The 26413-nt window shown below is 40.0% G+C and overlaps 1 protein-coding gene across 2 annotated transcripts in view; it reads right to left on the reverse strand.

Moving 5' to 3' along the window:
• psme4b (proteasome activator subunit 4b) overlaps nt 1-26413 on the reverse strand; it is a 66664-nt gene that overhangs the window by 17913 nt on the left and 22338 nt on the right. For both annotated transcript variants that reach the window (XM_041815021.1, XM_041815020.1), the window contains 31 exons: nt 24529-24615; nt 23697-23883; nt 23227-23316; nt 22149-22213; nt 21777-21927; nt 21405-21503; nt 21015-21084; nt 18818-18885; nt 18013-18216; nt 14075-14232; nt 11904-11999; nt 11758-11813; nt 11568-11624; nt 11420-11475; nt 11206-11304; nt 11057-11119; nt 8359-8454; nt 8051-8182; nt 7282-7488; nt 7057-7193; nt 6811-6864; nt 6398-6527; nt 6156-6237; nt 5207-5360; nt 4724-4790; nt 4513-4638; nt 4101-4253; nt 3905-4009; nt 1923-2014; nt 1611-1742; nt 1203-1405 (listed from right to left, as the gene is read on the reverse strand). In XM_041815021.1, coding sequence (XP_041670955.1) covers nt 1203-1405; nt 1611-1742; nt 1923-2014; nt 3905-4009; nt 4101-4253; nt 4513-4638; nt 4724-4790; nt 5207-5360; nt 6156-6237; nt 6398-6527; nt 6811-6864; nt 7057-7193; nt 7282-7488; nt 8051-8182; nt 8359-8454; nt 11057-11119; nt 11206-11304; nt 11420-11475; nt 11568-11624; nt 11758-11813; nt 11904-11999; nt 14075-14232; nt 18013-18216; nt 18818-18885; nt 21015-21084; nt 21405-21503; nt 21777-21927; nt 22149-22213; nt 23227-23316; nt 23697-23883; nt 24529-24615 — 3476 coding nt within the window. The remainder of the gene's footprint in view (nt 1-1202; nt 1406-1610; nt 1743-1922; nt 2015-3904; nt 4010-4100; nt 4254-4512; nt 4639-4723; nt 4791-5206; nt 5361-6155; nt 6238-6397; nt 6528-6810; nt 6865-7056; nt 7194-7281; nt 7489-8050; nt 8183-8358; nt 8455-11056; nt 11120-11205; nt 11305-11419; nt 11476-11567; nt 11625-11757; nt 11814-11903; nt 12000-14074; nt 14233-18012; nt 18217-18817; nt 18886-21014; nt 21085-21404; nt 21504-21776; nt 21928-22148; nt 22214-23226; nt 23317-23696; nt 23884-24528; nt 24616-26413) is intronic.

The following is a 26413-nucleotide window of genomic DNA, read 5'->3' on the forward strand; positions in this document are numbered from 1 at the left end:
TTAAAACCTCATAGTCCATGGCAGAAGCAATAAAATCATGGAATCATGTCAAAATGAACTAGAAATCAACCCCAAAAAGGCAAAAAATCTACTGTTGACATCTTATTCTTGGGTTAACTCGCAGTTTCCTGTGATCTCTGTTCTCTTGTCTCAAACTGACGAGGGATCTGCTGCTTTGCCCAATCCTCTAGACACTAGAGATGCTCTAGAGATGCTTCCAGTGTGTAAAGTTACTAACCCTACGCATAATAGAGTTTAACTGTCCAATCAGTTCCCTGGGAATTTACCCTGGACCCTCAAAAAGCCTCACTGTGTCTGACTTTCAAGCAACAAAAGAAAATCAAAATCAGAAAAATTAAGGATTACTGTATGGTAAAACAGATTAACTGTAGTGTGCATTATATTGTTTATTTCTTTAAGTATAAAAAAGGTCAGCACACTAGAAGATTCCTGTTAGAGAATTTTAAGTTTTGAACAGTGAGAGATGTTTCAGGCCAACTCACTCTTCCTCAGACTTGCAAGTAACAGGATCCAGCCTCCATTAAGGATTATTTTCTATTATTTCTTTAAGTTACTCCTTGCCTCAAGACATGTTAAATTACTGACGTATGGAGACTGAAGAAATGCTTAAAAATGTTTTTCTTCACTAGCTATGATGGAGAAGGGCCTCATATTACTCTTTGCCTGGGGCCTCCAAATGACTAAAACCACCCCAGGGGATCCGTTAGTGTGTGGTGTGCTGTTTTAGTCATATCAGTGCTCTCTATTAACAAAACTGTTAAATCTATGATTATTTCACACCATATGTGGGGCCTCTCTCACACTTAAAACATCAGCTGAGGTTTACAGAGTGGCTAGGCTGAAGAGTGGCAGTCTCTATGTGTGTAGTCTCTACAAATGTTAATATTAGAGACAGCCTCCAAATATTGACTGAGACTCCCTCCATAACTTTTTTTAATGAAAGGTTTGAACACACGCCCTTGAAACTCCTCTTCATCGACACCTTGCTACCTTTTAAAGTAGATTTTAAAGGTGAAATCAATAAAAGATCACAGCTTCTAGCTTGTTTCTTCTGACTTCAGTGTGTCGGTCCATTTCATCAAGAGAACAAGCTGTCCTGGTGTATATATATATTTTTCTTCCCTACAGTCTTTCCCCGCCCTACGCCATGTCAGTTTACATGCTTGCATCTACATTCTGACCTGTCTTGAGCAGTTTGACAGCCTGGGTGCGCTCGTCCGTCTCCTGGGTGTTCTCCTCGTGGACGTGGTTGTGGATCTCCGGCTCCGACGTGAGGGGCTTGAGCCGCTCCAGGACCCGGGTGACAAACTCTGCCACGTGGGGGGAGGAGGTGGGCGCAGTGTGGGGCAGAGCCACGTCTATCATAAAGATATAGGTCAGGACACTGGAGAGAGGGAGAGGGGGACAGAAAGGGAGGAGGAGGAGGAGGAGGAGAGGGAGGAAAAGAAGGAAAGAAAGGGTTGAGACAGACGTGGCGATAAAGAAGCTCAGGATTTAAAAGTCCAAACATTGCACACAAGCTAATTAGTTTAACCTTTTTAACCTTGATTATTTAATCCAGAAGAGATAACACAGAGTTAATTTGGTACCTTCCAATGCGCTCCCTGACATTCTTATACACTTGGGTGAGTTTGGGCTCCAGGTACGCCAGCAGCCGGTGCAGCAGCTCAGAAACTCTCCACTGCTGCTGGGCCAGACCTCCCTGAAGCACATACAGCAAACTGACAAACAGAGAGAGAGAGAGAGAGAGAGAGAGAGAGGAGGGGGTCGTTGTGTTATTGCGGCACGTCAGCTCAGGTTACCACTGCAGCCTGAAATCAGAAACCTCAGAAATGCTGCGAGATACAAACATATACTCTGTGTGCGCGGTTATTCATGCACACGGACACACAGACACATACCTGGCATCCCTGAATGAGCCGCCCTCTCCGCTGAGGGGGCTCTCCATCAGCAACTCAAACAGCCAGTGGAGTTTACGGGGGTCCCGGCCTTCCTGTTGGCAATGGAGAATGTGAAAAAGGAGTTTATTTTCTAGGGCTATTATTTCTAGTTAGCATCATGTACAATTTCCTAGCTGTAACCTTTACTCTCAATATAAACCAAGAGAACAATCCCTGTTGCAATCATAGTTTTGTTAATATTACTATTATCTCTTATACGAAAGGAGCACGAGTTTTTACTGATTTACTCTTGTGGAAAGCCTTCCAAGAAGAGTGGAGGCTGTTATAGTTACGAAAGGGACTGTAAATGGCATCACAGTCCCTGTTGGTTTAATTGTCTGGCATTTGAATACTTATGTCCATAAAGTGTACAGGAACAACAACAAATAAAATGATGGACATTTAATTTAATTTAATTTAATTTAACCTTTATTTAATCAGATAAAACCCACATTTTCCTTAATACTGTTTCATATGGCAATTCAGGGAAGAAAGTAAAGCGATTTCTTGCAAAGTTGCACAGCTTGAAATATCTGAATAAGACATAATTTGTTATGTTAAACTTCTTAACAAGATTTAAAAGACTTCCACATTTCCGACTGAAATGGAGGTCGCTGAAGGAAGCCAGACCCTTTTCCTTTCATGGTTCAAATGCTAAATGGTAAAAAAGAGGGTTGTTGCATATATGTTATTTGCAGAGAACTCCCCTTGGGGGGCAAGAAGTGATTGCTGCAAAGAGAAACACGACCATAAAGGCCATGTTTTGAACTCTTCATGACCACGCCAAGTGTACAGAGTATGAAGATAAAAACCTTTATTCTTCAGCTACTTTTATGTCCCGAAAGTGGCAAAAAAGGATAAAAAACACCCCAAAACTCATGGTGATTTGGCAGCAGGCAGGAATTTAAAAAAGCCTACGTCAAAAGCCTTGACGAGCACCCCCTCATGTATGGTTTTCTAAAAGCCATCCAGTTTAGTTCAGTACAGTTTTGCCAAGGTTTGCCCTGATTGTTTCCACAGCTGATGTCCATCTAGCCCTTCTCATTATGACAGTAAATCCATCTCTTTTAAGAGATCCAGATCATTTGGCTTAGCTCAGTAGAGCTGTTTGTCAGACTTCAAAACTGCTCTTCATTTGGGAAAAGTTTGGCTTAAATGTGGATTAAATAACAACAAAAACTGGAGAAAGGAAAACTGGCACTCAAACAGGAGCTATCTACAGTGGCAAACATTACAGAGCCACTTCATAGCATAAGCTTGTTCATCAATGTGGCATTGCTCACCCCACAAGATCTACTCAATTGATAGTATGTCACAGTTTTAATAATGAATAAATCAATAAATATTTCGTATGTTAAAAGGGGCTCAGCTAGCCTCTTAGCTCAGTACATGACTCCTCGTGACTCTTGTCAGACACTAGGAGATCTGCAGGACTGAGTAGTCATGATATCAATTGCCTCTATATCAGATAAATCGGTTAAATTGTGGAAAAAAACACTGTTTTGTTAAGTGTAGGGCTTGTACTCAATGCACGTAAAAAAAAATTTGACGATAGTTGCAGCACACATGTCCATTTAGAGCCCCGTTCCCATTCATTCCTTGTGGCTGTTCGCCGATACCTCCCCCCAACAGACATACATGCACCATCAGGATCACATGACTGCAGAGAACTTAGAGGAGTAAGGATCAACATTGTTTAAGAACACTTCATGATCACCATTTAGTTTGTTTTTAACAAACCTTTACAGAAAGAGGCTGCTGTAGTGCTCTGATAGCCACACACATTAGTAAAGACTGTGAAGATTGTTTGTGCTAAAACTGTGTTTTTCAAAATCCAATTTTCACTCAAATGTTTGTTTTATTGATTTTAAAAACCTGATCTCCAGCACATTACAAGGGTAAACCTGTGTTCTTCTATGTTGTATGTTGTGTGGGACACTCACGCAGGCGGTGGCGATGCAGGTGCCCCAGTCTGTGTACGTCTCCACTGTGATGTTGGTCAAAGCTGTTCTGATCAGAGGGCACAAAAGCTTCCACAGCCTGTCCACCTGACCAAACACGCACACAATAATGAAAGTTTTTATTAATATTGACTTTTCTTATCAAAAAGTAGTGCAGTGTGTGTTTGTGTGTGTGTACCTGGCTGAAACTCCAGAGTTTGCTACCCCTGATTAGTCCTGCAGTAATCTCACACACGCAGCGCTGCGAGCTCTCATGGGGATCGCTGGCGAGCTGCTCCAGGTGAGGCCATAGTAACGGTAGGAACACGTCACCATAGTTACGAAACAGCCCCTGTCAATCAAGCAGAGAGGTTTGTTGGATGCGGAGGAACTGTTTTCTTTTTTTTACACCACAGAAAGACAGATTACAGTCATTCGTTCGAAGCACGGAAAGTGTCAGCAGCCTGATGGGTAACAATGAATCACAGGAGCTGATGACACAAATTCCACCTCTATGCAGCTCAATTCAGCCTCGGCAAGCGGTGGTACGCTGTGTCACTTCTTTGTTAAAGGTTCGCTGGATCGATAGAGGCTGAGAGTTTAAATTGTACCTTGAAGAGGCAGAAGCGTCGCGGGTTGAAGCTGTCTTTTCCTTTCCGATCCTCCAGAGAGAGGAACTCTATGAGCTGGTCGATAAACTCTGGGTCGGAGAAATATTCAAAGATGATCTTTTCACCCTGAGTGACAAATCAGACAAACAACAAACTGTAATTATAGCAATTCTCAGGCAGAAGAGGGATGTTTTCGTGTGTGAGCACGCACCTCGCTCATCTCCTCATACTGCAGGTCATCTTTTGACTTTTCAGAAGCTGCATAGATCATCATTTCTCTAAAGAGGAGCGGGAGACAAAGAGGAGGCGGCTGTGATTTATAGATAACAACAAACAGAGAAAATGTAGACAGACACTTTGGCTTCAAATAAGCAGTGGGGATAAATGAATGATTAAAAAGTCTGTTAGTCAGCAAGCCCTCCACCCATACATCAATTCTTCTATCTAGGCCAAACAGTAAGCCGTTCAGTCAGCTTTATCTAGGCCAGGCCGTGATAGGCAGTCACTTCGACACCCTGCTAGTTATCCAGCTGCCTAGATCAGTCACAGATCAGCCAGTCAGATGTAAAGTTAGCCGCAAAGAGAAGCATCAAATCACCCCGGCAGTTAAGTCAATCAGCTACTTAGCTCCGTCCAAGCAGGCAGTTAATCAGCCTTTCAGTTTCTAAATCTACTCAGCCGTCCTTCTCCTTACCTCGGAAACGTGTAGTAGCCCAAGTGTGTTTTCTCCACAAAGTGCAGAGAGTCCCACTGTTCCTGACTCACAGGGAGGTTGTTGCTGTCATACTGGAGCCAGCGGTTCCCCTCACGATCACCAACACACAAGTCCTCTGGATCCACTAAACCACCTGGAAATGCGTGAAATAAATTTGATAATTAACACTAAGAATAATAGTGGGGCTCTAGAGGAGAATCACATGTTGAATGCCAACCAAGGCATTCAAGTTTATTCAGAGCACCATTCATACATAGAGTAACTGAAGGTAGCTCAGACAGTAAAAGTAGGAGAAACAGAGCATTAAAAATATTACTGAAGAAGAACACAACCTTGAAGAACAATATGTGATGAAATATAAGCCAAAAAACACAGACTTCTACATACTCCTACAAAGAAAAACTGTTCATTGTAAGCTATTGTTGAAGCTGTGTCCATAGCGACTTTTCTTCTTATCTATTGTTCCTGTCTCTTTTATATTTCTCATAATGATTTGATTTAAGTTAGTTCTGCAGAGTCTAAGGTTAGGGTCTGAAATCACACACTTCCTATTCCCTAGTCCCTATAACACTGGTTCACAAACTGGAGCTTGGGATCCCCTATGGGGGTCGTATAAGATCTCAGGCAGGGCACAAGGCTCGGTCTTCTCTTGAGGACCAAAAAGTGAATAAATAATAACTGTGACAAAAAGTCTTCAAAATATTCACATTTAGAAAAAGGTCCTTGCACTTCTTTGTAATGGCTCCATTTTAGCCCTTTCTCAAAGCAGTTCCTTTCTGAAGGGACACAGAGGAACACATCACAGGCTTTCTGTCTCTCTTTCTCTCCATTATGAGCTTTTCAGACCAACTTCTTTATAATCTGCCCAGTTAGACATGCGCTAATTAACATAGAATGACAGGAGGACAGAACAGCCTGCCATACTCACTGATATCTGACGGCTTCACAGTTTCTTTCTTTGTTGGTTGCTTCAGTTGTTTCAGGATACCGGCCAGTGCTAAGATCGCCACCTACAGGAGAGAAATATGCACAGTGATTGAGTACAACCGCAAAGTGCATCTCCTGCAGCTAAAGAGCAGTCTGTTCTGGTATTTTTTTCTTCTTTCTGCAAACAGAATCTACAGTAGTCTCAGGTGAAGGAACAGCAGAAAAAAGCACATGGGTGCACACCTTGCGGATGCTGATGGAGTCGTGTACGAGGCTCTGTGTGAAGAAAAGGACAGCATCGGGGGGCAGAGGGTGATCTTCTCTCAGCTGGAGAGACAACAAGTCTGTGGCCATGTGTTCAAACTTCCACGGCCTAAAACAAAAAGAGACAGATGAGCAAATAAATACCTCTGGTATCAACAAGTACTTCTGTTGAAGGAAGAATCTAAACATCTGTGTTGAGTCTTGTATATAAAATCCATTAATATAATGTTTTAAACCCTATTCTCCGTAAGAGAACAGGCTTTAATCACTGCTTAGAAGCTGTAGGATGAATGTATCTTAAGTTTTAACACAGTAAATAAAGAATTGCTTGCACAGTGAAAGACCAAGTGCATGCATGAATATTTGATAAAGGGTAGGTGAGAAAAACTTACAGGTCTCTGTCTTCAAGGCAGTCCAAGAGATCATTGACCAGCTTCTCATATTTTCTGCACAGGAGAAAAAAAAAATGTATTTATGTGTACTATTACTACAACTGCTACAAGTATTAAAGGCTTTAAAAGTGAAAAAATTATGAGCTTAGTTGGTTCATCTGCTCCTCTGCAACCTTGAGGAAAACTCAGACTGCTTTAAAAGTGCATGAATGGAGATAAAACATCAGCAGCAGTTTATATTCTCACCTCGCTGCAACCACGTTCCTGATTCGCTGGCGCTGAAGCCCCTCTTTCAGCTCCTCTACAGATGGTGCCTCTAAACAAGGGGTGGGATTCTCAGACTGAGCGATACGATTGGCTACCTCCACACAACCTTCAGATACCTTAAAAAGGAGAGAAAACACAGGAGAAATTAGCTCACATCCTTCAAATGAGGATGGTTTCTTGGCTCATAAAAACAGATTTTCTCACAGTAAAATAGATCCCGATAGTGTCATGCTGGCGGTGGATCCTGTCAGTGACGTCATCCAGGAGTCGGCCAATAGAGGGCTCGTCAAGGGTCATGGTGGGAGAGAGACCGCAGCGGACCAGAGCGGGCCACACCAACCCAACACAGTCCCAGTCTCTGCTGGCCAGACAGAAACCGCTGTGCACACTCAGCAGGCAGTACAGAGCGCCCTGAACAACACAAACATACACAAATACACAAAGACAGACACACAAACACACAAATACAAACAAGATAAAGATGCACAGTTATTCACAGTTATTTGCTTTGTCTGAATTAGTTACCGGATCCATCACACAACAAGAAACGTGGCAGTACTCAAAATTTGAAGGACAAATCTCAGTAAAAGTAAAATCTAAAAACAAGGGAAAACTTTTTTTTCTCCTATTATTTTTTTATGGAAACAGGATTAAAACTAAATAGTGATTTGGCAGTACATTGCTGTCTTTACTCATCTAGTACACTTATTGGTTTGCTGGTGCCACACATTGACATTCTAATGGTAAAAAAAGGAGATAAATGGCTGTAAATTCAGAAAGTTAAATAACACAAAGGAAAGCAACCAACAAACTCAAGCCTAAGAAGTCAATAAAGCTGTCAGATACGTAGAGATTAAAGAGTCACTGTCAGACTTCTTTTATGTTTCAGCACCATGGACAGTGACTGTTATGGGTAACCACAGGGTAAGCGATGTATTTATGTTGAATCTGTGTGTGTTTGTGTTTTAGTTACCTTAAACTGCTGCTGTGAGCTGCTAGTTTGTTGTGGGGAGAGCAGTTGGACAATTCGGGGAATAAGGTCTCTGTAGGAGAAGCTAAATGTTCCCAAAGCGGCCATCAGCACGTTCTGGGCCCTGCTGCGTACCTACGCACACACATGCACATTAACACACATGCAAACACATGAACAGATGCATAAACATAAATCCTTCATTAATTTTAACATATATTTCCATTCGCAGCATCAGGTAAATGGGCAGCAGCAGATGCTGTGATTGAAATGTTCTTGTTAATTTAGGCGGTGTGTCGTGTCAGTCTTACCTGGCTGTAAGTGCTGGTTGAAAGCTGCAGCAGATTACAGAGCAGCTCCTGATGAACCACTTTATATTCAGTGCCGTCCACCACCAGCTTCCTCATCTACTCACACAGAAAGGCAATTTTAGAGCATTATAAAACCACAGGCTTCTCACTGAGAATAACAGGACACAGTTTATTTCATGTGCTTGTTAGTTACAGCTACATCAGTGACCCTGCACTAAGTGTGTGTGCAGAGTCACAGTTTGCTGTTGAACAGAGTTGTTCATTAAATATTTTCTATATTTTGCTTACATAGAAGATATTGTATCATAACATTTTATATTTGGTTGTATTGTAGCCTATTCTATTCCATTATATTGTATCCTATCAATTGTATTCTGTCACATCATGTCAAATCCCATCATATTGCAACATATCCTCTGCTGTACCGTACTGCCATCTGTCTTATTGTTTTATAGCCCATAGTATATATCATTGTATATATCGTGTCATGTTCTAATGATAACATCCTACAGTAACCTATGGCAGGGGGCATCAACTCCACAGGCACAAGGGCCAGGTTTTTCTTGACAGATGCTGTGGGGGCCAGACACTGTAATAAACTAAAATAAAATCCACATTTTGTTCTAATTAACATATCCTTGTAAAAAATATTGTTTTTATCCTTCCAAAATGAATGAAATTTCAAGCCATTAACAGCAAGATCAGTCCCTCTCACCTACACTGGAGCCAGCCACAAGGGGGCGAATGAGATCGTTAGGCCACATATTTCTGGAGCTTTCATGATGACTATCACTAAGTTGATACAAATTTGTTGCCGTGAATGGTCAAAAACCCTCGTAGGAAACAGATCTTTTGTGAAGATCCTCAGAAAGGGAAACTGCACTCTCAAAGAGCCTTATGTGAAATATTGATACAAAAAACAGCAGCTTTAATCAAGATAACAATGATAACTATGCTTTTACCATGGCAAATTACAGACTTAAAATACCTGTGTGTTTCTTTTTTCATAAGTTGCTAGGTTGAAGGTTTTAGTTGTACTTCAAGGTGAAAAGTTAAACAATGGCATGCATTTTTTTCCTTTTCTGAATTTAATAATTCTATGGTGGCCGGATGGGAAGCCATGGGGGGCCTGATGTGGCCTCTGGGCCTCCAGTTAATGACCAGTGACCTATGGTATCCTATTGTATCCAATCAATTGGGTTGTTATGTATAGTATTATATCATAATATATATTAGAGTTGTGTTAAATTGTAACATATGGTATTCTTTCCTCTTGAATGGTATACAGTGTATCATATAATTCTGTATCAAATTTAATTGTATCCTTATATATCCTATCATATTATATCCTATCATATTACATAATATATCCTATCATATTGTAACCTTTGGTGTCCTATTGTATTCGATCCTTTTTTTGTATCTTATTCTGTACTATCATATTGTAGTGTATTGTACTCTGTTGATTGGATTGTGATGTATGGTATCATATTGTAACACAATTTTAAAATTGTGCTGTATCATATTGTATCACATCATTTCCTATAGCACTGTACCATACTGTTTTGCATTATTTGTATTCTATTATTTCCTATTGTGCTGAACTGTAACATACTGTATAGTTTCTTAAGACATTAGTAAATTAAACTTTTTTTAGACTGTTTCCCTGCATACAGCTAACACTTGCTGAAATGCTCAAGGCCAGATCTACATGAAATTCAAACAAACTAATGCGTAAAATACTAAATCAAGTCCTTTACCAACAGATTTTGATTTTTTTTTTTCAGAGTATTGCAGTACATATATAAATACATTCAATGTCTGTATTCATTGCTGAACATCTTGGTTACAGAACAGTCTTAACAAGATTGATCCATTTTAAATGCAGCAAAACCTCAATACTCCTTTTTTTCTCTTTTTCAGAACAGGGATGTATGAAACCAAAATGTGAAGAAAAAATAAACTGAATACATTAAAAAAAGAGAAAGGGAAACAGTTAAAAATTCAACACTTTTCCAGGGAGATATTCTTGGAGTTTTAAGATGTTGCTATTCAGTCAGAGAAAGCAGACTTACTGTTGTTTTCTTTATCCATTGACAGGTACACTCTGTGTTTTTTTATCAATCCAAAGTGTTCCTAATATTTTTCTGTGTCTTTTCCATGAAGGAGACCCATTTTGCCCACAGATTTTGAATTTTTATTTACAATCTGGACATCCTCAACCTGTCCTTTCCAGCATGTACTAAATATGTCAAACTCAAAGTGATTGTTGTTATTCTATTAAACATCTTATTGAGTCAATCTGCCGTTGCCCACAGATTCTGAAATAAACCATGTTTTTCAATGGCTTTTCTTACTGGTGACAAGCTTCCTCATTCACCCATTCACACACTGGTGATCGAGGATGCTTTCAAAGTGCCCAACAGTATTAACTTATCTCATTTGTACTCAGTCAATTACTGCTGGCTATTCTGCCCAAGGGACAATTTGTTGTTCAGTGTCTTGCCCAATGACACTTAATGTGTATACTGCAGGAGCAGGGACTGAAACAGCCTACTGATGCTACATCAGCCCTAACATGTTGATTTTAGAAAAGCAAAAGCTGTGGTGACCCCTTACCCAAATATTAGACTTGAAGCCATCAGTAAGTCTTAAATTTTGCAACTCTGTCTCTAAATGTGCATGTGATTTAGCTAACCTCATGTTGGAGAAGAACCCGGTCAATGAGCAGTGCTCTGATGTGCTGCTTTTTCCCAAGAAGCTGTAAAGTTAAAGCAGAAATACTTTATGAAAATCAGCCCTTAAGAGATAAATTTAAAGTGACAACAATCACTTTTCAAAACCCACTCTGTTTTCCATCGACTTCTTAACAAGAGTGAAGCTCTTCCAGCGTGAGTCAAACTCCTTCTTGTGAGTGCCTCGGAAAAGCATGAGGTCACTGATGATCTGTAGTCAGACAGAAACACACAAAGGCTGCTGTGAGACCTTTAGCCGGCCTACCGCAGGATACAATAATAACATCCCAGACATGAATAATAGAAAAATCACAAGGGCCGGACACCTTAATGATGACAAAGAGCGACTTTGTGTCATCCTCGGAGTGCTCTAGGATGTGATCTGGAAGGAGAGGAGCGGAAAGAGATTAATTGTGCTTCACATCTCAAACGGAGAGGAGTTTGGAGTGTTTTGGAGTTAACGTCTTCACTCACGTAGCAGCAGTCTCATGGTTTGGCAGATGGACTCTCTGTAGTTCTCCCGTGAATCATCTGGAGGGGAGGAGACACACAGACGTCCCGTATGGACACAGAATGCAAAATGAGCAGCCTTATCGCATGCTGAAACTGATGGAGCTGCCGCTTGTGGATGTGCAGCTGCTAATTTGTGTTTATTTTTTCTTACCGTATTCAACGCCTATATGCAGCTTCATCTCCCCCAGATTAACCATGGTGGGCACGCTGAGGGGAAACAAAGTGTGCACAGGGAAAACGTGAGAAGCCTGCGGGAAAATGTGTTGTTTTATATGTGTGTGTAGCTGCAGGACTCACAGGTCAGGTACGTGTGGTCCATCCAGAGGGGGCAGCATGCTCCCAGCTCCGAGGAGACAGTGCTGCACGATGGCAAGACTCTGCAACAGCTCCTCCCTGTGAATCAGAGCTCACGTTACAGCTTCTTTAGAGTAGTGTGAACATGTAAAAAAAAGGGGCTTTTCATACTTTGGACTCAAATACTACAAACTTTAAAGTTACAGAACAACCAACCCGTAGTTCTCATTAGGTTTGAACCATTTGTTTTCTCTGTAGGATGTTTGGCAACTTACAAATCACTGAAACTTTCTTTGACTTGGTTGATTTAATTTCAGCTCTTTTAAATGCATTAATTCCTGCTATACAATCTAATATTATACTGTATTTATCACTGATTGTTTCTGATATTTTTTAGTATCGATATTAAACAAACAAGGACCTTGACATTATGGTACAATCAGTGGAAAATAAGTTATAATGCATAAATCAATAGACAAGTGCATAGGACACAATACAGTAGAGGCATCCAGAGTTTATTTTATTAAAATACTACAGTGGATAGTGTCAAAAACTACACTTTTCAGTTTTGTCCTCTTACAGCCTGATGCTACAATTGACATAAGGATTGAGACCCTTAACTCAGTACTTAATTCAGGCACCCTTGGCATTAATTCCTCCCTGAGTCTTTGAATATGATGCAACAAGATTTGCACACCTAGATTTGGGGGTTTTCTGCTATTCTTTTTAGCAAATCCTCTCAAGCTCAGTCAGGTTGAATGGGCAGCTATTTTCAGGTCTCTCCAGAGATGTTAAATAGGGTTCAAGGCAGGGCTCTGCACCACTCTAGGACATTCACAGAGTTGTCCCTAAGTCGCTCCTGTGTTGTCTTGGCTGTGTGCTTTGGGTCATTGTCTGATTTGAAGGTTAACCTTTGGCCCAGTCTGAGGCCCAGAGCACTGCTAAACAGGTTTTCATTGAGGATATCTCTATACTTTTTTCCATTCAGCTTTCTCAACCCTGACCAGTCTCTCAGTCCCTGCTGCTGAATAACACCCCTACAGCATGATGCTGCCTGCCACCACCATGCTTCACTGTTGGAATGGTATTGAGCAGGTGATGAGTGCTGCCTGGTTTTCTCCACACACAACATTTAAAACTAAGGCCAAAAAATTTGGTCTAGGTTCAGTCTAGGGCTGCAGTGATCGCTTGCCTGTTCGAACTGCACACAGGGTCTCTGGAGCTCAGTCAGAGTGACCATCAGGGTCACCTCTCACTCTAAGGACCCTGATTGATCAGTTTAGCTGGGGAACCAGCTCTTGGAAGAGTCCTGGTTGTGCTGAACGTCTTCCATTTGAGAATTATGGAGGCCATTGTGCTCTTGGAAAGCTTCAGTGCAGCAGAAGGCTTTTGTAGCCTTCCCCAGATCTGTGCCTTGCAAGGATCCTGTCTCTGAGCTTTGCAGGTTGTTCCTTTGACCTCATGGCTTGGTTTTCACTCTGATATGCATTGTTGGCTGTGAGGCCTTCTATAGAGAGGTGTAGGCCTTTCCAGATCATGTCCAATCAATCTTATATACCACAGGTGGACTCCAATCAAGGTGTAGAAGCATTTCAGCAACAATCGAGAGAAATGTGAGCAACCCTGAGCTCAATTTCAAGTGTTGTTGCAAAGAGTCGGAACACTTGTGTTGTTTTAATTAATTGACAGTGTTATCCAAAACAAATTTCTCTACAGCAGCATTTCTTCTGCTACCTTTCCTCCTTTTCTTCCATATTAATCTTTACCATTATTCACAAACATCACTAAGACAAATTGAGTAAGCTGTATTGGCAGTACATCTTGATTCTGCTTTTTGCGTCAATATCTTGTTCTTTTAATTTCTAAACCTTTTTTTGCCAATTCCTCAGCTATGTTAAGCTCTTTGACTCGCCTTTAGAGTTGAGTTATGGTGTATAAATAAAACTTCAGTGACCTGACTGACTTTGAGTGACTAATTACAACTTTTTCCCTCTGTGCCCCTGGTTTAGCTTCAACAAAAGTGCACCCAAATCCTAAAAACAGATGTTACTTTAATTCAAGCCCATGTATCTCATTTATCAGTGCTGAAAAGCTATATGTGTCTGTGTTTTGTTTGTGTCTGTGCCTAATTACATTTAAAAAAAGGGAAACTAAGAGAAGAGACGGCAGCACACCTGCTCATTGGCTGCTCTCCAGAGACGTGGCTCTTGATTCGCTGCAGCTCCGGGTGCAGGAGGCGGGACAGCAGCTGGAAAACAAAGTTCTCCTCCTCTTGACTGGGCACGTGCCAACATACACCCAACGCTGCCACATCTCCAGCTCTGCCCCAGTCCTGGAGAGAGAGACAGAGTTTTTCCAGTGGAACAGCTGGAAGAGACAACAGCACCAGAGCTGTATGTGTCAAAAATCACAACCCTGTCTCATCAAGTGGGATTCAAGAGAGGAAACTTTACAATGGTCAAAACAGAAAGAACTAAAAAGTATCTTTTTTCTGGCAGATATTCTTTGACTATGCTAAGGATTACCATTTGGCATCTGAATGCCCACAATGGATGCTAATGCAAGGTATATATAACCCCTCAAAGACTTCATAAAGAAAGAAATTCAAGGGAAATCAAATCCAAGCAAAGCACAGAATCAGAGACCATGAACTGCAGATAAAAAGAAGTCAATATTTCAAACTGCTCAGAGAAAAACAGCAACATGTAAACACAAACACACTTCCCTTGCTCTCTAAATTATTTCAAGGTTTTAAAACATATTCCTTTGCAGCGTTTCTCTCTGGGTAAACAGAGATACAGCTGTTCAGTTTGTCTCCTGCTGCTTCAAATACAAACACAAACAAGAGATAGAACTCTTAAACTTTCATCCAGCAGCTTTGCTAGGACATTATACAGCGTTTGTGAATACAGAATCTGGTCTATGAAAAATGAAACATTAAGCAGCATTGTGTAACCAGAACTTTAGTGTAGCAAATGTTAGCAAACAGTGTAACTGTTGTTGAGAACCACTGGTTTAAAGCCTGCTTGTTGCTGACATCTCAATTGCTATCACAGTGAATGACGATCAACTTTGCGAAGAGTGTCAGCTCTTTGCGAGACACTGCCTCTGTCAGAACGGAAATACGTAGACACTAAAACTTTAAAAATGTTTGCTTAGGTAAGGGTTGGGACATAAAAAAGTTAAAAACCTGAACTGCAAAACCTAAATGTGTAATAAAGCCGAGCAAACAGTCTACTTTCAGGGTAAAAGCTTGTCCTCCATGAAAACATTCTGACATAACAAACATAGCTTACGTAGCTCCATTTGCTGTGTATGCTACATGGATAACGTAGCTACATACAGTTCCCTCCAAAAGTATTGGAACAGTTGGCCCAATTCCTTTATTTTTGCTGTAGACTGAAAACATTTGGGTTTGACATCGAAAGATGAATATGAGACAAGAGATCAAGATTTCAGCTTTTATTTCCAGGTATTTACGTCTTGATCTGATAAACACCTTAGGAGATATTATTATTTGTAACAGAACACCAGATTTTTAGGTGAGCAAGAGTATTGGAACAGATAGATTTAAAATAGATTAAAGTGAACAAGACTTCATATTTAGTTGCAAATCCTTTTCTTGCAATAACTGCATCAAGCCTGTGCCCAACACCAAACTTTTGCATTCTTCTTTTATGATGCTTTTCCAGGCTTTCACCTCAGCCTCTTTCAGCTGTTGTTTGTTTTTGGGGGTTACTCCCTTCAGTCTCCTCTTTAGCAGGTAAAATGCATGCTCTATAGGGTTCAAGTCTGGAGATTGACTTGGCCAGTCTAAAACCTTCCACTTCTTGCTCCTGATGAACTCTGTTGTTCTGCCAGTGTGTTTTGGGTCATTCACTTGCTGCATGATGAAGGATCTCCTAATCAGTTTGGTTGCATCTTTCTTTAAATTGGTAGACATAGTGTTTCTTTAGACTTCTGAGTTAATTTTTGCCACCATCATGTGTTACATCATCAATGAAGATTAATGAGCCCGTCCCAGAAGAAGCCTTGTAAACCCAAGCCATGACATTACCTCCACTGTGTTTCAGATGAGCTTGTATGTTTGGGGTCATGAGCAGATCCTTTCTTTCTCCAGACTTTAGACTTTCCATCACTTAGTTAAAGGTTCATCTTTGTCTCATCAGTCTATAAAACGTTGTCCCAGAAGGTTTGAGAATGATCTTTGTACTTTTTGGCAAATCCCAGCCTGGCCTTCCTGTTTTTCTTGCTAATGAGTGGTTTGCATCTTCTGGTGTAGCCTCTGTACTTTAGTTCATGAAGTCTTCTGTGAACAGTAGATGGTGATACCTTCACTCCTGTCCTCTAGAGGTTGTTGCTGATGTCACTAACAGTTGTTTTAGGGTTTTTCTTTACAGCTTTCACAATGTTTCTGTCACTGCTGCTGTTTTCCTTGGTCTACCCATTCACAACTCTTACTGAGTACACTAGAGGTTTCTTTCTTCTTCAGGACATTCCTAATGGTTGCACTGGCTATGGCCAATGTTTTACGGTGGCTCTGACTGATTTTTCATCTTCTCTCAGCTTCACAATCGCTTGTTTTTCACCCATAGACAGCTCTCTGGTTTTTATATTGCTTATACCTCTCAACTATAAATACAGTCTCCAAAGGCCAAGTCCAAATCTGAAACTGAGCAATCTTCAAGGTGTTGTATCAGATCAAGATGCAAACACCTGGAAATAAAGCTGAAATCTCGATCTATTGTCTAAAATTCATCTTTTTCACGTCAAACCCAAATGTTTGTACTCTGTGGCGAAAATAAAGGAATTGGGCCAACCGTTCCAATACTTTTTGAGGGGACTGTAGTTAAAGCTCAAAAAGCTAATGGATATCCATGCAAATGAAGCTTTCGTTAGCTACGTTAGCTAAACGAGCTATGTTACGTAGCTTACATAGCCAAGTTAGCATAGCTACTTTTGCCAAAGCTAACGCTGCTAAAGCTTTAATGTCTCAATGTTCACCTAAACACTCTCCCTCATTATATGCACATAAAGAGCCCCATTCATCTTCAATAGGCTTTAAAAACAGGAAATAATGACGACATACTGCAAACACAAGTGATAGGCTAAGGCAGACTGTTTTTAATCTATTTTTTAGTTCTACAGAGACTCCATCATTGAACATGGTGTTAAACATGTAGAAACAGATTTATGCAGGATTTATCTTATGTTTTTCTTCATTTATAAAGAGACTCTGCTTGCTATTAATATCTCCAGATGGCATGAATCACACCAGTCGTTTTTAATAACCTCTACATGCTTAACACCCTGTTTTATAAGCTGAGTTTCTATATATAAAAAGGAAAAAAAAGAAGGAAACCGAAGGTAACTAACATACAGATCGTGTTTGAGGTATGTTACCATCATCTCCTGTTTTTAAAGGCTATTGAAGGTGAACGGGGCTCCTTGTTTAGAGGGTTCAGGTGATCAGTGAGACATTGGGATATGAAGAGGATCAGAAGAGGCATGACTAGCGTAACATAGAGGGTGTCAACAGCCAGCACTCACTGCTCACCCAGGTAGCCTCTCTCTTTCTCTCTCAGCAGGCACTTAAACAGGCACTATAAAATCAGCTTATGACTTTTTTCTTCCCTACCAGTGTAATCATATTCATGATAGAAAGATTTAATGTGTGAAAATAGTAAAGACAGAGGACCACTGTAGCCCACTGAAATCACATTACCCAGAATGCAATGCAGAGTAAAACATGGCAGCATCCTGGTAAGTTATTTTTTTAAAACTTTGTTAAAATGCATATATCTATTGAGTTTTTTGTCCAGCATACACAAAAGAGATACAGATATCTATCTAATATGGGGAATTTGTGTGATCATGCAGGGTTCCTTCTAAGCAGTTTGTAATGTGAAAAAAAGGGCAGTCTATTGTTTGGTGAACGTTTGAGTATTGCACTGACCACTAAAAAAACCCAAGCAACAACGTATCATTCTATCTTAATTAGCAAAGAGTGAACAAGTTACAGGTGTGAGAGCACCCTAACAGTGAGACTGAATTTAAAATGAACACTGGTACAGCATTAGAGAGGCACACGAGTATGTGCATGTGTATTTACCCGTATAGGGAGGTCAGTATTGAAGCCTCCAGGGGTGCTGCGGTATTCGGTGGGATATATGAGGGACAGCGAGCGGAGCGTGTGCTCCAGCAGATTGCAGGCGAGCGTGTACGCTCTTTTACAGCGCAGACGCACGCACACGCACAGGATCCGCTCCAGGTCCTCTCGGTATTTTAACAGCTGTTCGCCATCCACACGGGTAACCTAAGACAACACACACAAACGTAAGAATACGCACACAAATACACGTACACTGGCAATTCAGCGGAGAGTTGTGTCTTAAATATTGAGGTTCTCCCATAAATCAAGGCATCTGGCTCACTCCCACTCGCGTTAAGCTCCCAGGAGCAATAAAACAAAACAGAGAGGGTATCAATATGTTCTGGTTAACGACAAAGCTCTTTCATATTTATGACTGAAAGGGTGAACACTGTAAGAAATGCCATTTTGTCATCATTTTTTTCTCATGCAATGTTTGTTCTATATCTTAAACAGGTGAAACCCCACTCTAGCTGCACATGTGAGTCTTTTATTTGATCCTGGAGCTTCATAAAGACACATTTGAGATACAGTAGACAATAAATCCCTCTTCAGGAGTGAGGTAATGGCATCTGACTCTAAAATATTCTTACTATGAATTGATCTGTAAAAGGATCAAGCATTTCCCAAACCTAGTGCCAGCCTTTTCAATCATTCCTAGATCAAATAACATCTTAACATCTAAAAGATGTATGAAACAGATGAGCTGGATTAATATTTTTTTTGAGTGTTGAAGCGCTCGGTACGTGATGGATCCTCCTCTCACCTCAGAGAGCAGCTGGAGATTCCACAACAGCTCCTTATCCAGCTCGTCCTCACTCCGCAGCTCCTCATCTGTGCACACACACGATATAAAGGAGCTCAGTAATGGACTGTATTGCTCCCCTGACAGAATGAGCTCTTACAGCTGAAATCTGGGGTCATTTCAGGATTTTTAGCTGTGTTAGCAGCCTACATCAGTGCATTTCCTGTATGTACAACAATGAAATTTCCTAATTAAAAAGCATTCTTCTCTGTATGAGCTGATGAGCATGACTTTTCTTTTTTCTGTCACCATCTGCTCCATGGTGACTGAATATTTCTGAACTAGATGCTCATCAGCCTCAGTTTCTGTGTATACACCCATACATTTTATTGTATTCAATCTTCAAGTGATTAAAAGTACTCAGAAGTATTCTAATGCATTATTTCTCTTGATATGTTATCAAGAAATGTAATAAGTTACTTTTAAATGGAAGTAATCTTGTAATGTGTACAAGTAAAGCAACCAAAAACTGCTAATAAAACACACCTTTTCTTTGAGAATCTGCTGTTTTGTTCAGTAATACAATCCAAAATACAATTATTTGCAAATCCCATAAACCCATTTTTATTCACAATAGAGCATAAACAAAAAGTTTTGGGGGAGGAATGTTGTCCCATTCTTGTCTGATTTTGGATTCTAGCTGCTCAACAGTTCTGGATCCTCTTTGCTGGATTTTTTTAATCTATGATGTGCTAAATGTTTTCTATTGGTGAAAGGTCTGGATTGCAGGCAGACAAGTTCAGCACCCAGACTCTATTGTGAAGCCATGTCATTGTGATGGATACAGTTTGTGGTGTAGCATTGTCCTGCTGCCTGAAAGAGACATTGTCTAGATAGGAGAATATGTTGCTTTAAAAACTCAATATACTTTCCAGCATTGATAGTGCCTTTCCAGATTTGCAAGCTGACCATGCCATAGGCACTAAGAAAACCTGATACCGTCAGAGATACAGGCTTTTGAATTCCTCTTCAGTCTGCAGAACTTGCATCTGTGGTTTCCAAAATAGAACTGAATGCTGATTCATCTGACCACAGAACAGTTTTCCATTTTGCCTCAATCCATTCTAAATGAACTTTGGCCAAGAGAAGACTGCAGCGTGTCTGGATTGTATTCAGATATACCTTCTTCTTTGCAGGATGCAGCTCTAACTTGCAATTATGGATGGCACCATGAACTATGCTTACAGACATTTTTTTTGGAAGTGTTATTGAGCCCATGCAATGGTATCCAGAATAAATTCATGTCAGTTTTTAATGCAGTGCTGTCTGAGAGCCTGAAGATCATAAACATTATAAAATAATGACCTTGACCTTGTCCCTTGCACACAGAGATTTTTCTATATTCTCTGAATCTTTGATGATATTATGCACTGTTGATTGTGACACATTCAATGTCTTCACACTTTTATGTTGAGGAACTTTTTTCCAAAATGTTTTGTAGATGCAGAGACTCTCCCACTCTAAAATGCTCCTTTTAACGACCCAGGTTTGTTACTGACCTGTTGCTAGTTAACCCAATTAGTTGCAAAATGCTCTTCCAGCTGTTTTTATTAGTACCACTTACTTTTCCAGCCTTTCGTTGCACTGTCCCTGCTTTTTTGAGATGTGTAGCAGCCTTTAAATTAAAAATGAACTAATATTATTTCATGAAAGGGTAAAATGTCTCAGTTTCAAAAGCTCACATGTTGTTTATGTTCTACTGTGAATAAAATATGGGTTGTTAGATTTGCAAATCACTGCCTTCTGTTTTTATTTACATTTTGAACTGTGCCCCAACTTTTTTGGAATTGGGACTGTAGATAAAGTGTTGCTTGGATGACATTTTTGGAGGCCAAAAAAACTAAGCATCACGCTGCTTCTCTCGGCAGACAACAAACTTGACTCTCAGATGTGTTAAGATTACTGCAGAAAACAAGTGTAGTGGCAAACAAGATCTACAGACATATTTTGTCTTAAATGCACACTTCTATAACAACTCTGAGCCATAAACATAAACGCCAGGTGCAAGAAGCTAATGCATGTCTAGAAACAAACCCCATCACAACTACAAAGTCACCAGCAGAGATTTTGCTCAGACTTCATGCAAACACGCTACAGTGTGTACACTAAACACATGTTCACACATGCTAGACTCTTCTACACACACTGTGGTACTGACTGTCTGTAATGTGGAAAATGACGCTGCAGCAGTGAGGGACGAACAGACGGAGAGACTCAGCAGGATGACACTGCAAACACACAGACAAACAAGCACACACATTTAGATGCCCACGAGCAAGCAGAGAGTGACACCAGCGATGAAGAAAAAAAACAGGCAAAGTGATACTGGAGATGAAGAAGAAAGGATGTAACAACATAAAATGTAAATGAATCGTCCGTGTTACTGTTGCCTCATAAAAATGTGTATTACTGTACCTTTAACAACATTTCCTTAAATATGTCCCCTTTTTACACATGTTGATATTTGTAAACCATTTCTGTTACAGTAGAATAAGTGAGGTGGAACACCAATTATACAGCAATATTTGAAAAACACAAACATGCATACCTTTGCTGCAGCTCTGCACATGTCAGCCACCATCCTTCCTGACACGCATGTCTCAAAGATGTTGGAGGTGGCAAAGTTGAACAGTTTCTGCAGCGCCATCTGATACAAATACAGTGTTTAGATTAGCATAACACACTGGACTGTGTATGGTTAGCAAGTAAAGTTAAAACGGGTGCAAACATATTTACTATGGACCGTTTTTATTTCTTATAAACATGACTATGTATCTGTAAAATGTTCCCAACAGTTCCCTTAAAAAGACTACAAAGCATAGTAACCCTGCTGTCCACCGTAGTAAGTGACATCATAATAGTCACGTGTCTACAAGTGGTGACAAGCTGTACCTCTGAGAGTGCGGCGCATTTGTTCTACCTTGTATATCTGCTCGGAGCACTGTGTAAGGATGGTGCTAACAGTAGACGACAGGCCCAGCTCCACCAGGCTCTCCAGATGAGTCTGAGTATCTGTCTCCATCTCATCTCTCGTCTGTTCCAGAGTGCTGCTGTCTATCAGAGCAAAACACCTGCACAAGCACACACACAGGAAAACGTTTCACTTGTCAGTGAAGAAAATGTTAACAAACAGCATCAGAGTGAAAAAAAAAAGCAGGAAGGCTGTTTTACATGGCTAGCAGAGGCAGTGATGCAGACTGGTGAATTTCAAACAGAAAGAGATACATTCATACTCAAACGTTGACAACAAGGCTTTACACAGTGACAGTTTGACTTGTTAATTTGTCTCTACCTGTCCAGAAACTGGAGAACGAAGTCTTCAAACTCAGCTGAAGCAAAACACAAATCTCTTTCAATCTGACAGGGAGAAAGAAAAATGACAAGTTAGTGGATTTATGCAACATGAGAGTGCTTTATAAACACATTCATTAACCAATATATTAAGCTTAAATTCCTATGTCTTATTAAACACTTAGCTGAAAAATAAATAAAAGAAAATAACCATATCTCAAGGAAACAGAAACACTCAACTATTCACTTGACAGATGTTATCTTGATTGCCAGGGGATGGTTAGCTCAGCTTGGCAATTAAAAATCTGCTGTTTTTAAAGGTTAGAAAATCAACCCACAAAGTCCTCACTAAGACCATGAGAGTGGACCATATCACTCCTGTTCTAAGGTCTTTACACTGGCTCCCTGTCTGTCAGACAGTAGTCTTTAAGTTACTCCTGTTAGCTTATAAACCAATGAATGGTTTAGGCCCAAAATACATCAGTGACCTTCTAATACAGCAGGAACCATCCAGACCGCTCAGGTTGTCTGGTACAGGTCTACTTTGTGTGCCCAAAGTCAGAAAAAGTTTGAAAACCACTATGCCAGGTTAATGGTCTCCCACTAGCAAGGCACTGGAAACTACAGGGTTGCTTAATGACAAGAAAACATCAAACCACAACTTTGTCTTTTTGATTTTTCCAAATTAGAAAAAGCTACTTCGTGCCAAGTAGGAGCTTCTGATGTGCTAGGCTAAATTTGCCAACAAGACAGAGACAAGTTAGCTGTTTTTGTTTGTACTGAGCTAAAAATCTACACATTTGCTGTATTTAAATAAGAGTGGTATGGACCTCTTCAAAATGTATGAAAATTATAAGTAGTTGGTATTTAACTGGTTTAAGTCTTTTTTAATTTTCCATTTCATAGCAAAGCTAGCTGTTTTAAGCTTTCCAGAGCAACCAGAATGATGATGGGACTACTGAATCTTCACATTGGACCACAGCTTGTCATTTCACACATCAGGTTAACAGGTTGAACTGTACTTAATGTGCTTTTATTCATCACAGTTGTGACTAAATGCTGACATGTTGTTTATGTACCTCTGTGAGATCACTGTATTGGGAAGGAGCAGACGAACAGTCCACTAAAGGCACCAGGGTGGTGAAAGTGGCGATGAACTGGAAAGTTATCTGAAAGAGTGACAGAACAGAAAAAAACATATTAATTCACAACATCTGACATGATCGAGGCCTAAAGTTAAACAATCTACTGGATGTTGAAGGAATAATTTCTCCAAATGTATTCATTTATTCTGAGTTGATGGATTAATTTAGTCAGGAGACAATGAGCACACTGAGAAATAAAACCAATCCATTTTACAACCCAAGCAGAAAGTGAGGACTGAGACTTGGTAATTGCGACTTCTTCAAACTGAGATATTCATTCCACTTTCAGGAGTTATTAATAGGATAGACCAGAGTATGCTGAGAGGGAATTTAATCAGTGGAGCTGAATTGTCTACTTGTCTTACAATTCTTCTTCTTTACTAATCAACACATCCATTACTCACCATGCACTTGCTGAAGTCGTTCGGGTCGACACCTGGCAAAGAGCCTATGAGCAATGGGAGCACATGTGCACGGCCCTCTGGGTAATGGTTGTTAGGGGAAACCAGGCTACGAGCCATGCCGATCATGCAGCTGAGGGTGGCGGTGAGGGTGTGAGGCTCCGTCAGGGTTTCCATCGCTGCATATGTTCTGGTTTTCACAAGATTTAAGTAGTTAGATTTAAATAAATAAATAAAACATTTTCTGGTAATTAATAACTCAGTCAGGAACACTCTCATCATAGCACAGCTAGAAACCCCCATATAGATAGATACATGAATGACATCATGTAACTCATGGAACTACAAAAATCTGAAATTTTTCAACTTAAATTTGTCATTTTTCTTATCACTGGTTTTCTTTTGAATTTTTCCCTTCCTCATGAAGTTTTCTATTTTGGATTCCACTTTCATTTAGGTTCCTTCATTGATAACTAATATTTCTATTATGTAATTACTTTAAATTATGTAAAATTTTGACGCTTGTTATTAGTTTTTGTCCTTTTTTTCCCTGAGTCGTTTTAGTTCTTGCAACCTGAAGCTAGCTATTCATGTTCAGAACAAGGTGCAATACAAATAAAGTTTACTTGAGCTAATCTGATATTTAATGCAGTTGTCTAAACCTTCGCAAAATAGATGCATAAAGAAAGTTTTTTTTTAACTCAAAGCAAAATTGTCTTGTAAATCAAAGATAGAAAAGATAAACGTTTAAAAAGATAAATGAAAGCTACAATATCCATTGCTTTCCATAGATTACATCAACAACATCAGTGCCATTATATCTCATAACACTTACTTCTCAAGTACAGGTGGTATGACGAGTTCAGGTGTGAGGAGAGCGAGGTTCTGCAGGGCGTAGGCTGCGTCTGTACTCCCGGTTTTACTGTGAATCACCAGAAGAGAGCAGTAAACAAACAGCTGTGTACATCACAGCATCATTAGCAGAAACCGCCACACACAGGCAGATTAGCACAGATGACCCGTCTTTATCCAGATTAGCATTGATGTTGCTGAGGCCCCAGACATCAGGTCAGTGTCTGATCTTGCTACTAATACATGGAAGGGTTTGGACTTGTTATATAACTGATGGCAGTGAAGCAAGTGTCGCATTTTCATGGCAACTATCCAGAAAACAGTGACAGTTTTAGGTTAATCCTGTGAGTGCAACAGTGGGTCAGAATGGCAGTAAACTGGGCCACATTTATCTGAATGCTAAGGGTGTATTCATATCTTCAAGGTACATGCTCTGTTGTGTTGGTTGTTACTCTTCTGTCCTGTCGTTATGGAGCAAAATTGTAAAATAATTTCTTTCTGGACTGTCCTACCTTACTAATAAAACCCCAAATTTAACTCATATCAAATGCAGTCTTTCCATTTCAAAGCTTCCTGACTGCACGCAGAAATAAAGCCATTAAAGTGTTGTATGAAATGTAACCCGAACAGTACCAAACCCTGAAATTTCAGCCAAAAGCAGCTCAGATGTCCACTGGAAAATAAAGACTGATTTTATCACTCCTGACAAAACTGACAACTTTGGTTTAGAAGAAACGCTTTGCTGTCAGAATCTATTTGTGAACCAAAGTCTGGCTCGAAAGATAGAGGTTTTTGGTAATTAAACTCAGGTTTTCAAGAACACTAACTGGCTCTGATTGTGCAGCACAACACTCACACCTTCTCCCACAATGACACCTATGCTTTCTAATCCTGTTTGAGTGGAAATAGTTTCTAACGACCCTCCCACACACCGTCTTTGTTTTAAATGTCATCTCGCATCCTGTTTTACAGTCTAATACTGGATTAAATATGTATTTTTTCCACCTCTTTATCCCTCTCTTTTGTTCAATGTAGTCGTGCACTAATGTTTCCAGCTTTAAAGAATTTATCATTGTTGATAATAATCTGTTTCATGCTCATGTTTAAAGGTTTCTTATTGTTTCATCTTCCTACCACATTGTTCATCATGCTTTAAAGTGCGCTATTCAAAAAAATCATCCAGTGAATAATGCAGAAAACACTGCAGAGATCAAAAACAAGCAAATGTTTGGTGTATATCATTGGCTCCCAGCCTTTCTTCTTGGAGCCTCCTCTTTTTGTATCTAAAATAGCCGAGCCCCCCGAGGACCCACATAAATCATACATTGCTTTCAAAAATCCAAATACATTTTTATCGTTTTATTAGAAGGTGAATTAGAAGAGTGTCTAATGAAGTAGAGGGTTGGTTTTGAGAAACATTTTGAAAAGGTTCTTTGCAGATAAGGTCATGCTGCAGGGGAGAACTCCTGATGGTGGGCAAGCAGTGATTACTGCATGGAGAAATGCTACCAAAAAGTCCACGTTTTGAGCTGTTTATGATCATGCCAAACGTTCAAAGTGCATTAAAAACATTCTTAATCCTTAAGCTACTCATGTGTATGAAAAGTAGCAAAATAGAAAAGTTTAGCCATGGTTTAGCACATTAAACTATGATCTTACCCCTATCTCATCTGATTTCAGTTCAGTCTTGCTCGTTGTGATGGGAAAATCATCTCTTTTAAGAGATCCAGTTCATTTGTCTCAGCTAAGTAGAACTAGTTGTTTGGCCTCCAAACCATTCTTCACTTGGTAACAGCTCAGCTTTTTTAATGTGGATTAAATGACAAAAAATGGAAGAAAGAAAACTGTCCTTCATACAGGAGCTTGCT

The sequence above is a fragment of the Cheilinus undulatus genome, linkage group 20, assembly GCF_018320785.1.
Source record: "Cheilinus undulatus linkage group 20, ASM1832078v1, whole genome shotgun sequence".
NCBI classification, from domain to species: domain Eukaryota; kingdom Metazoa; phylum Chordata; class Actinopteri; order Labriformes; family Labridae; genus Cheilinus; species Cheilinus undulatus.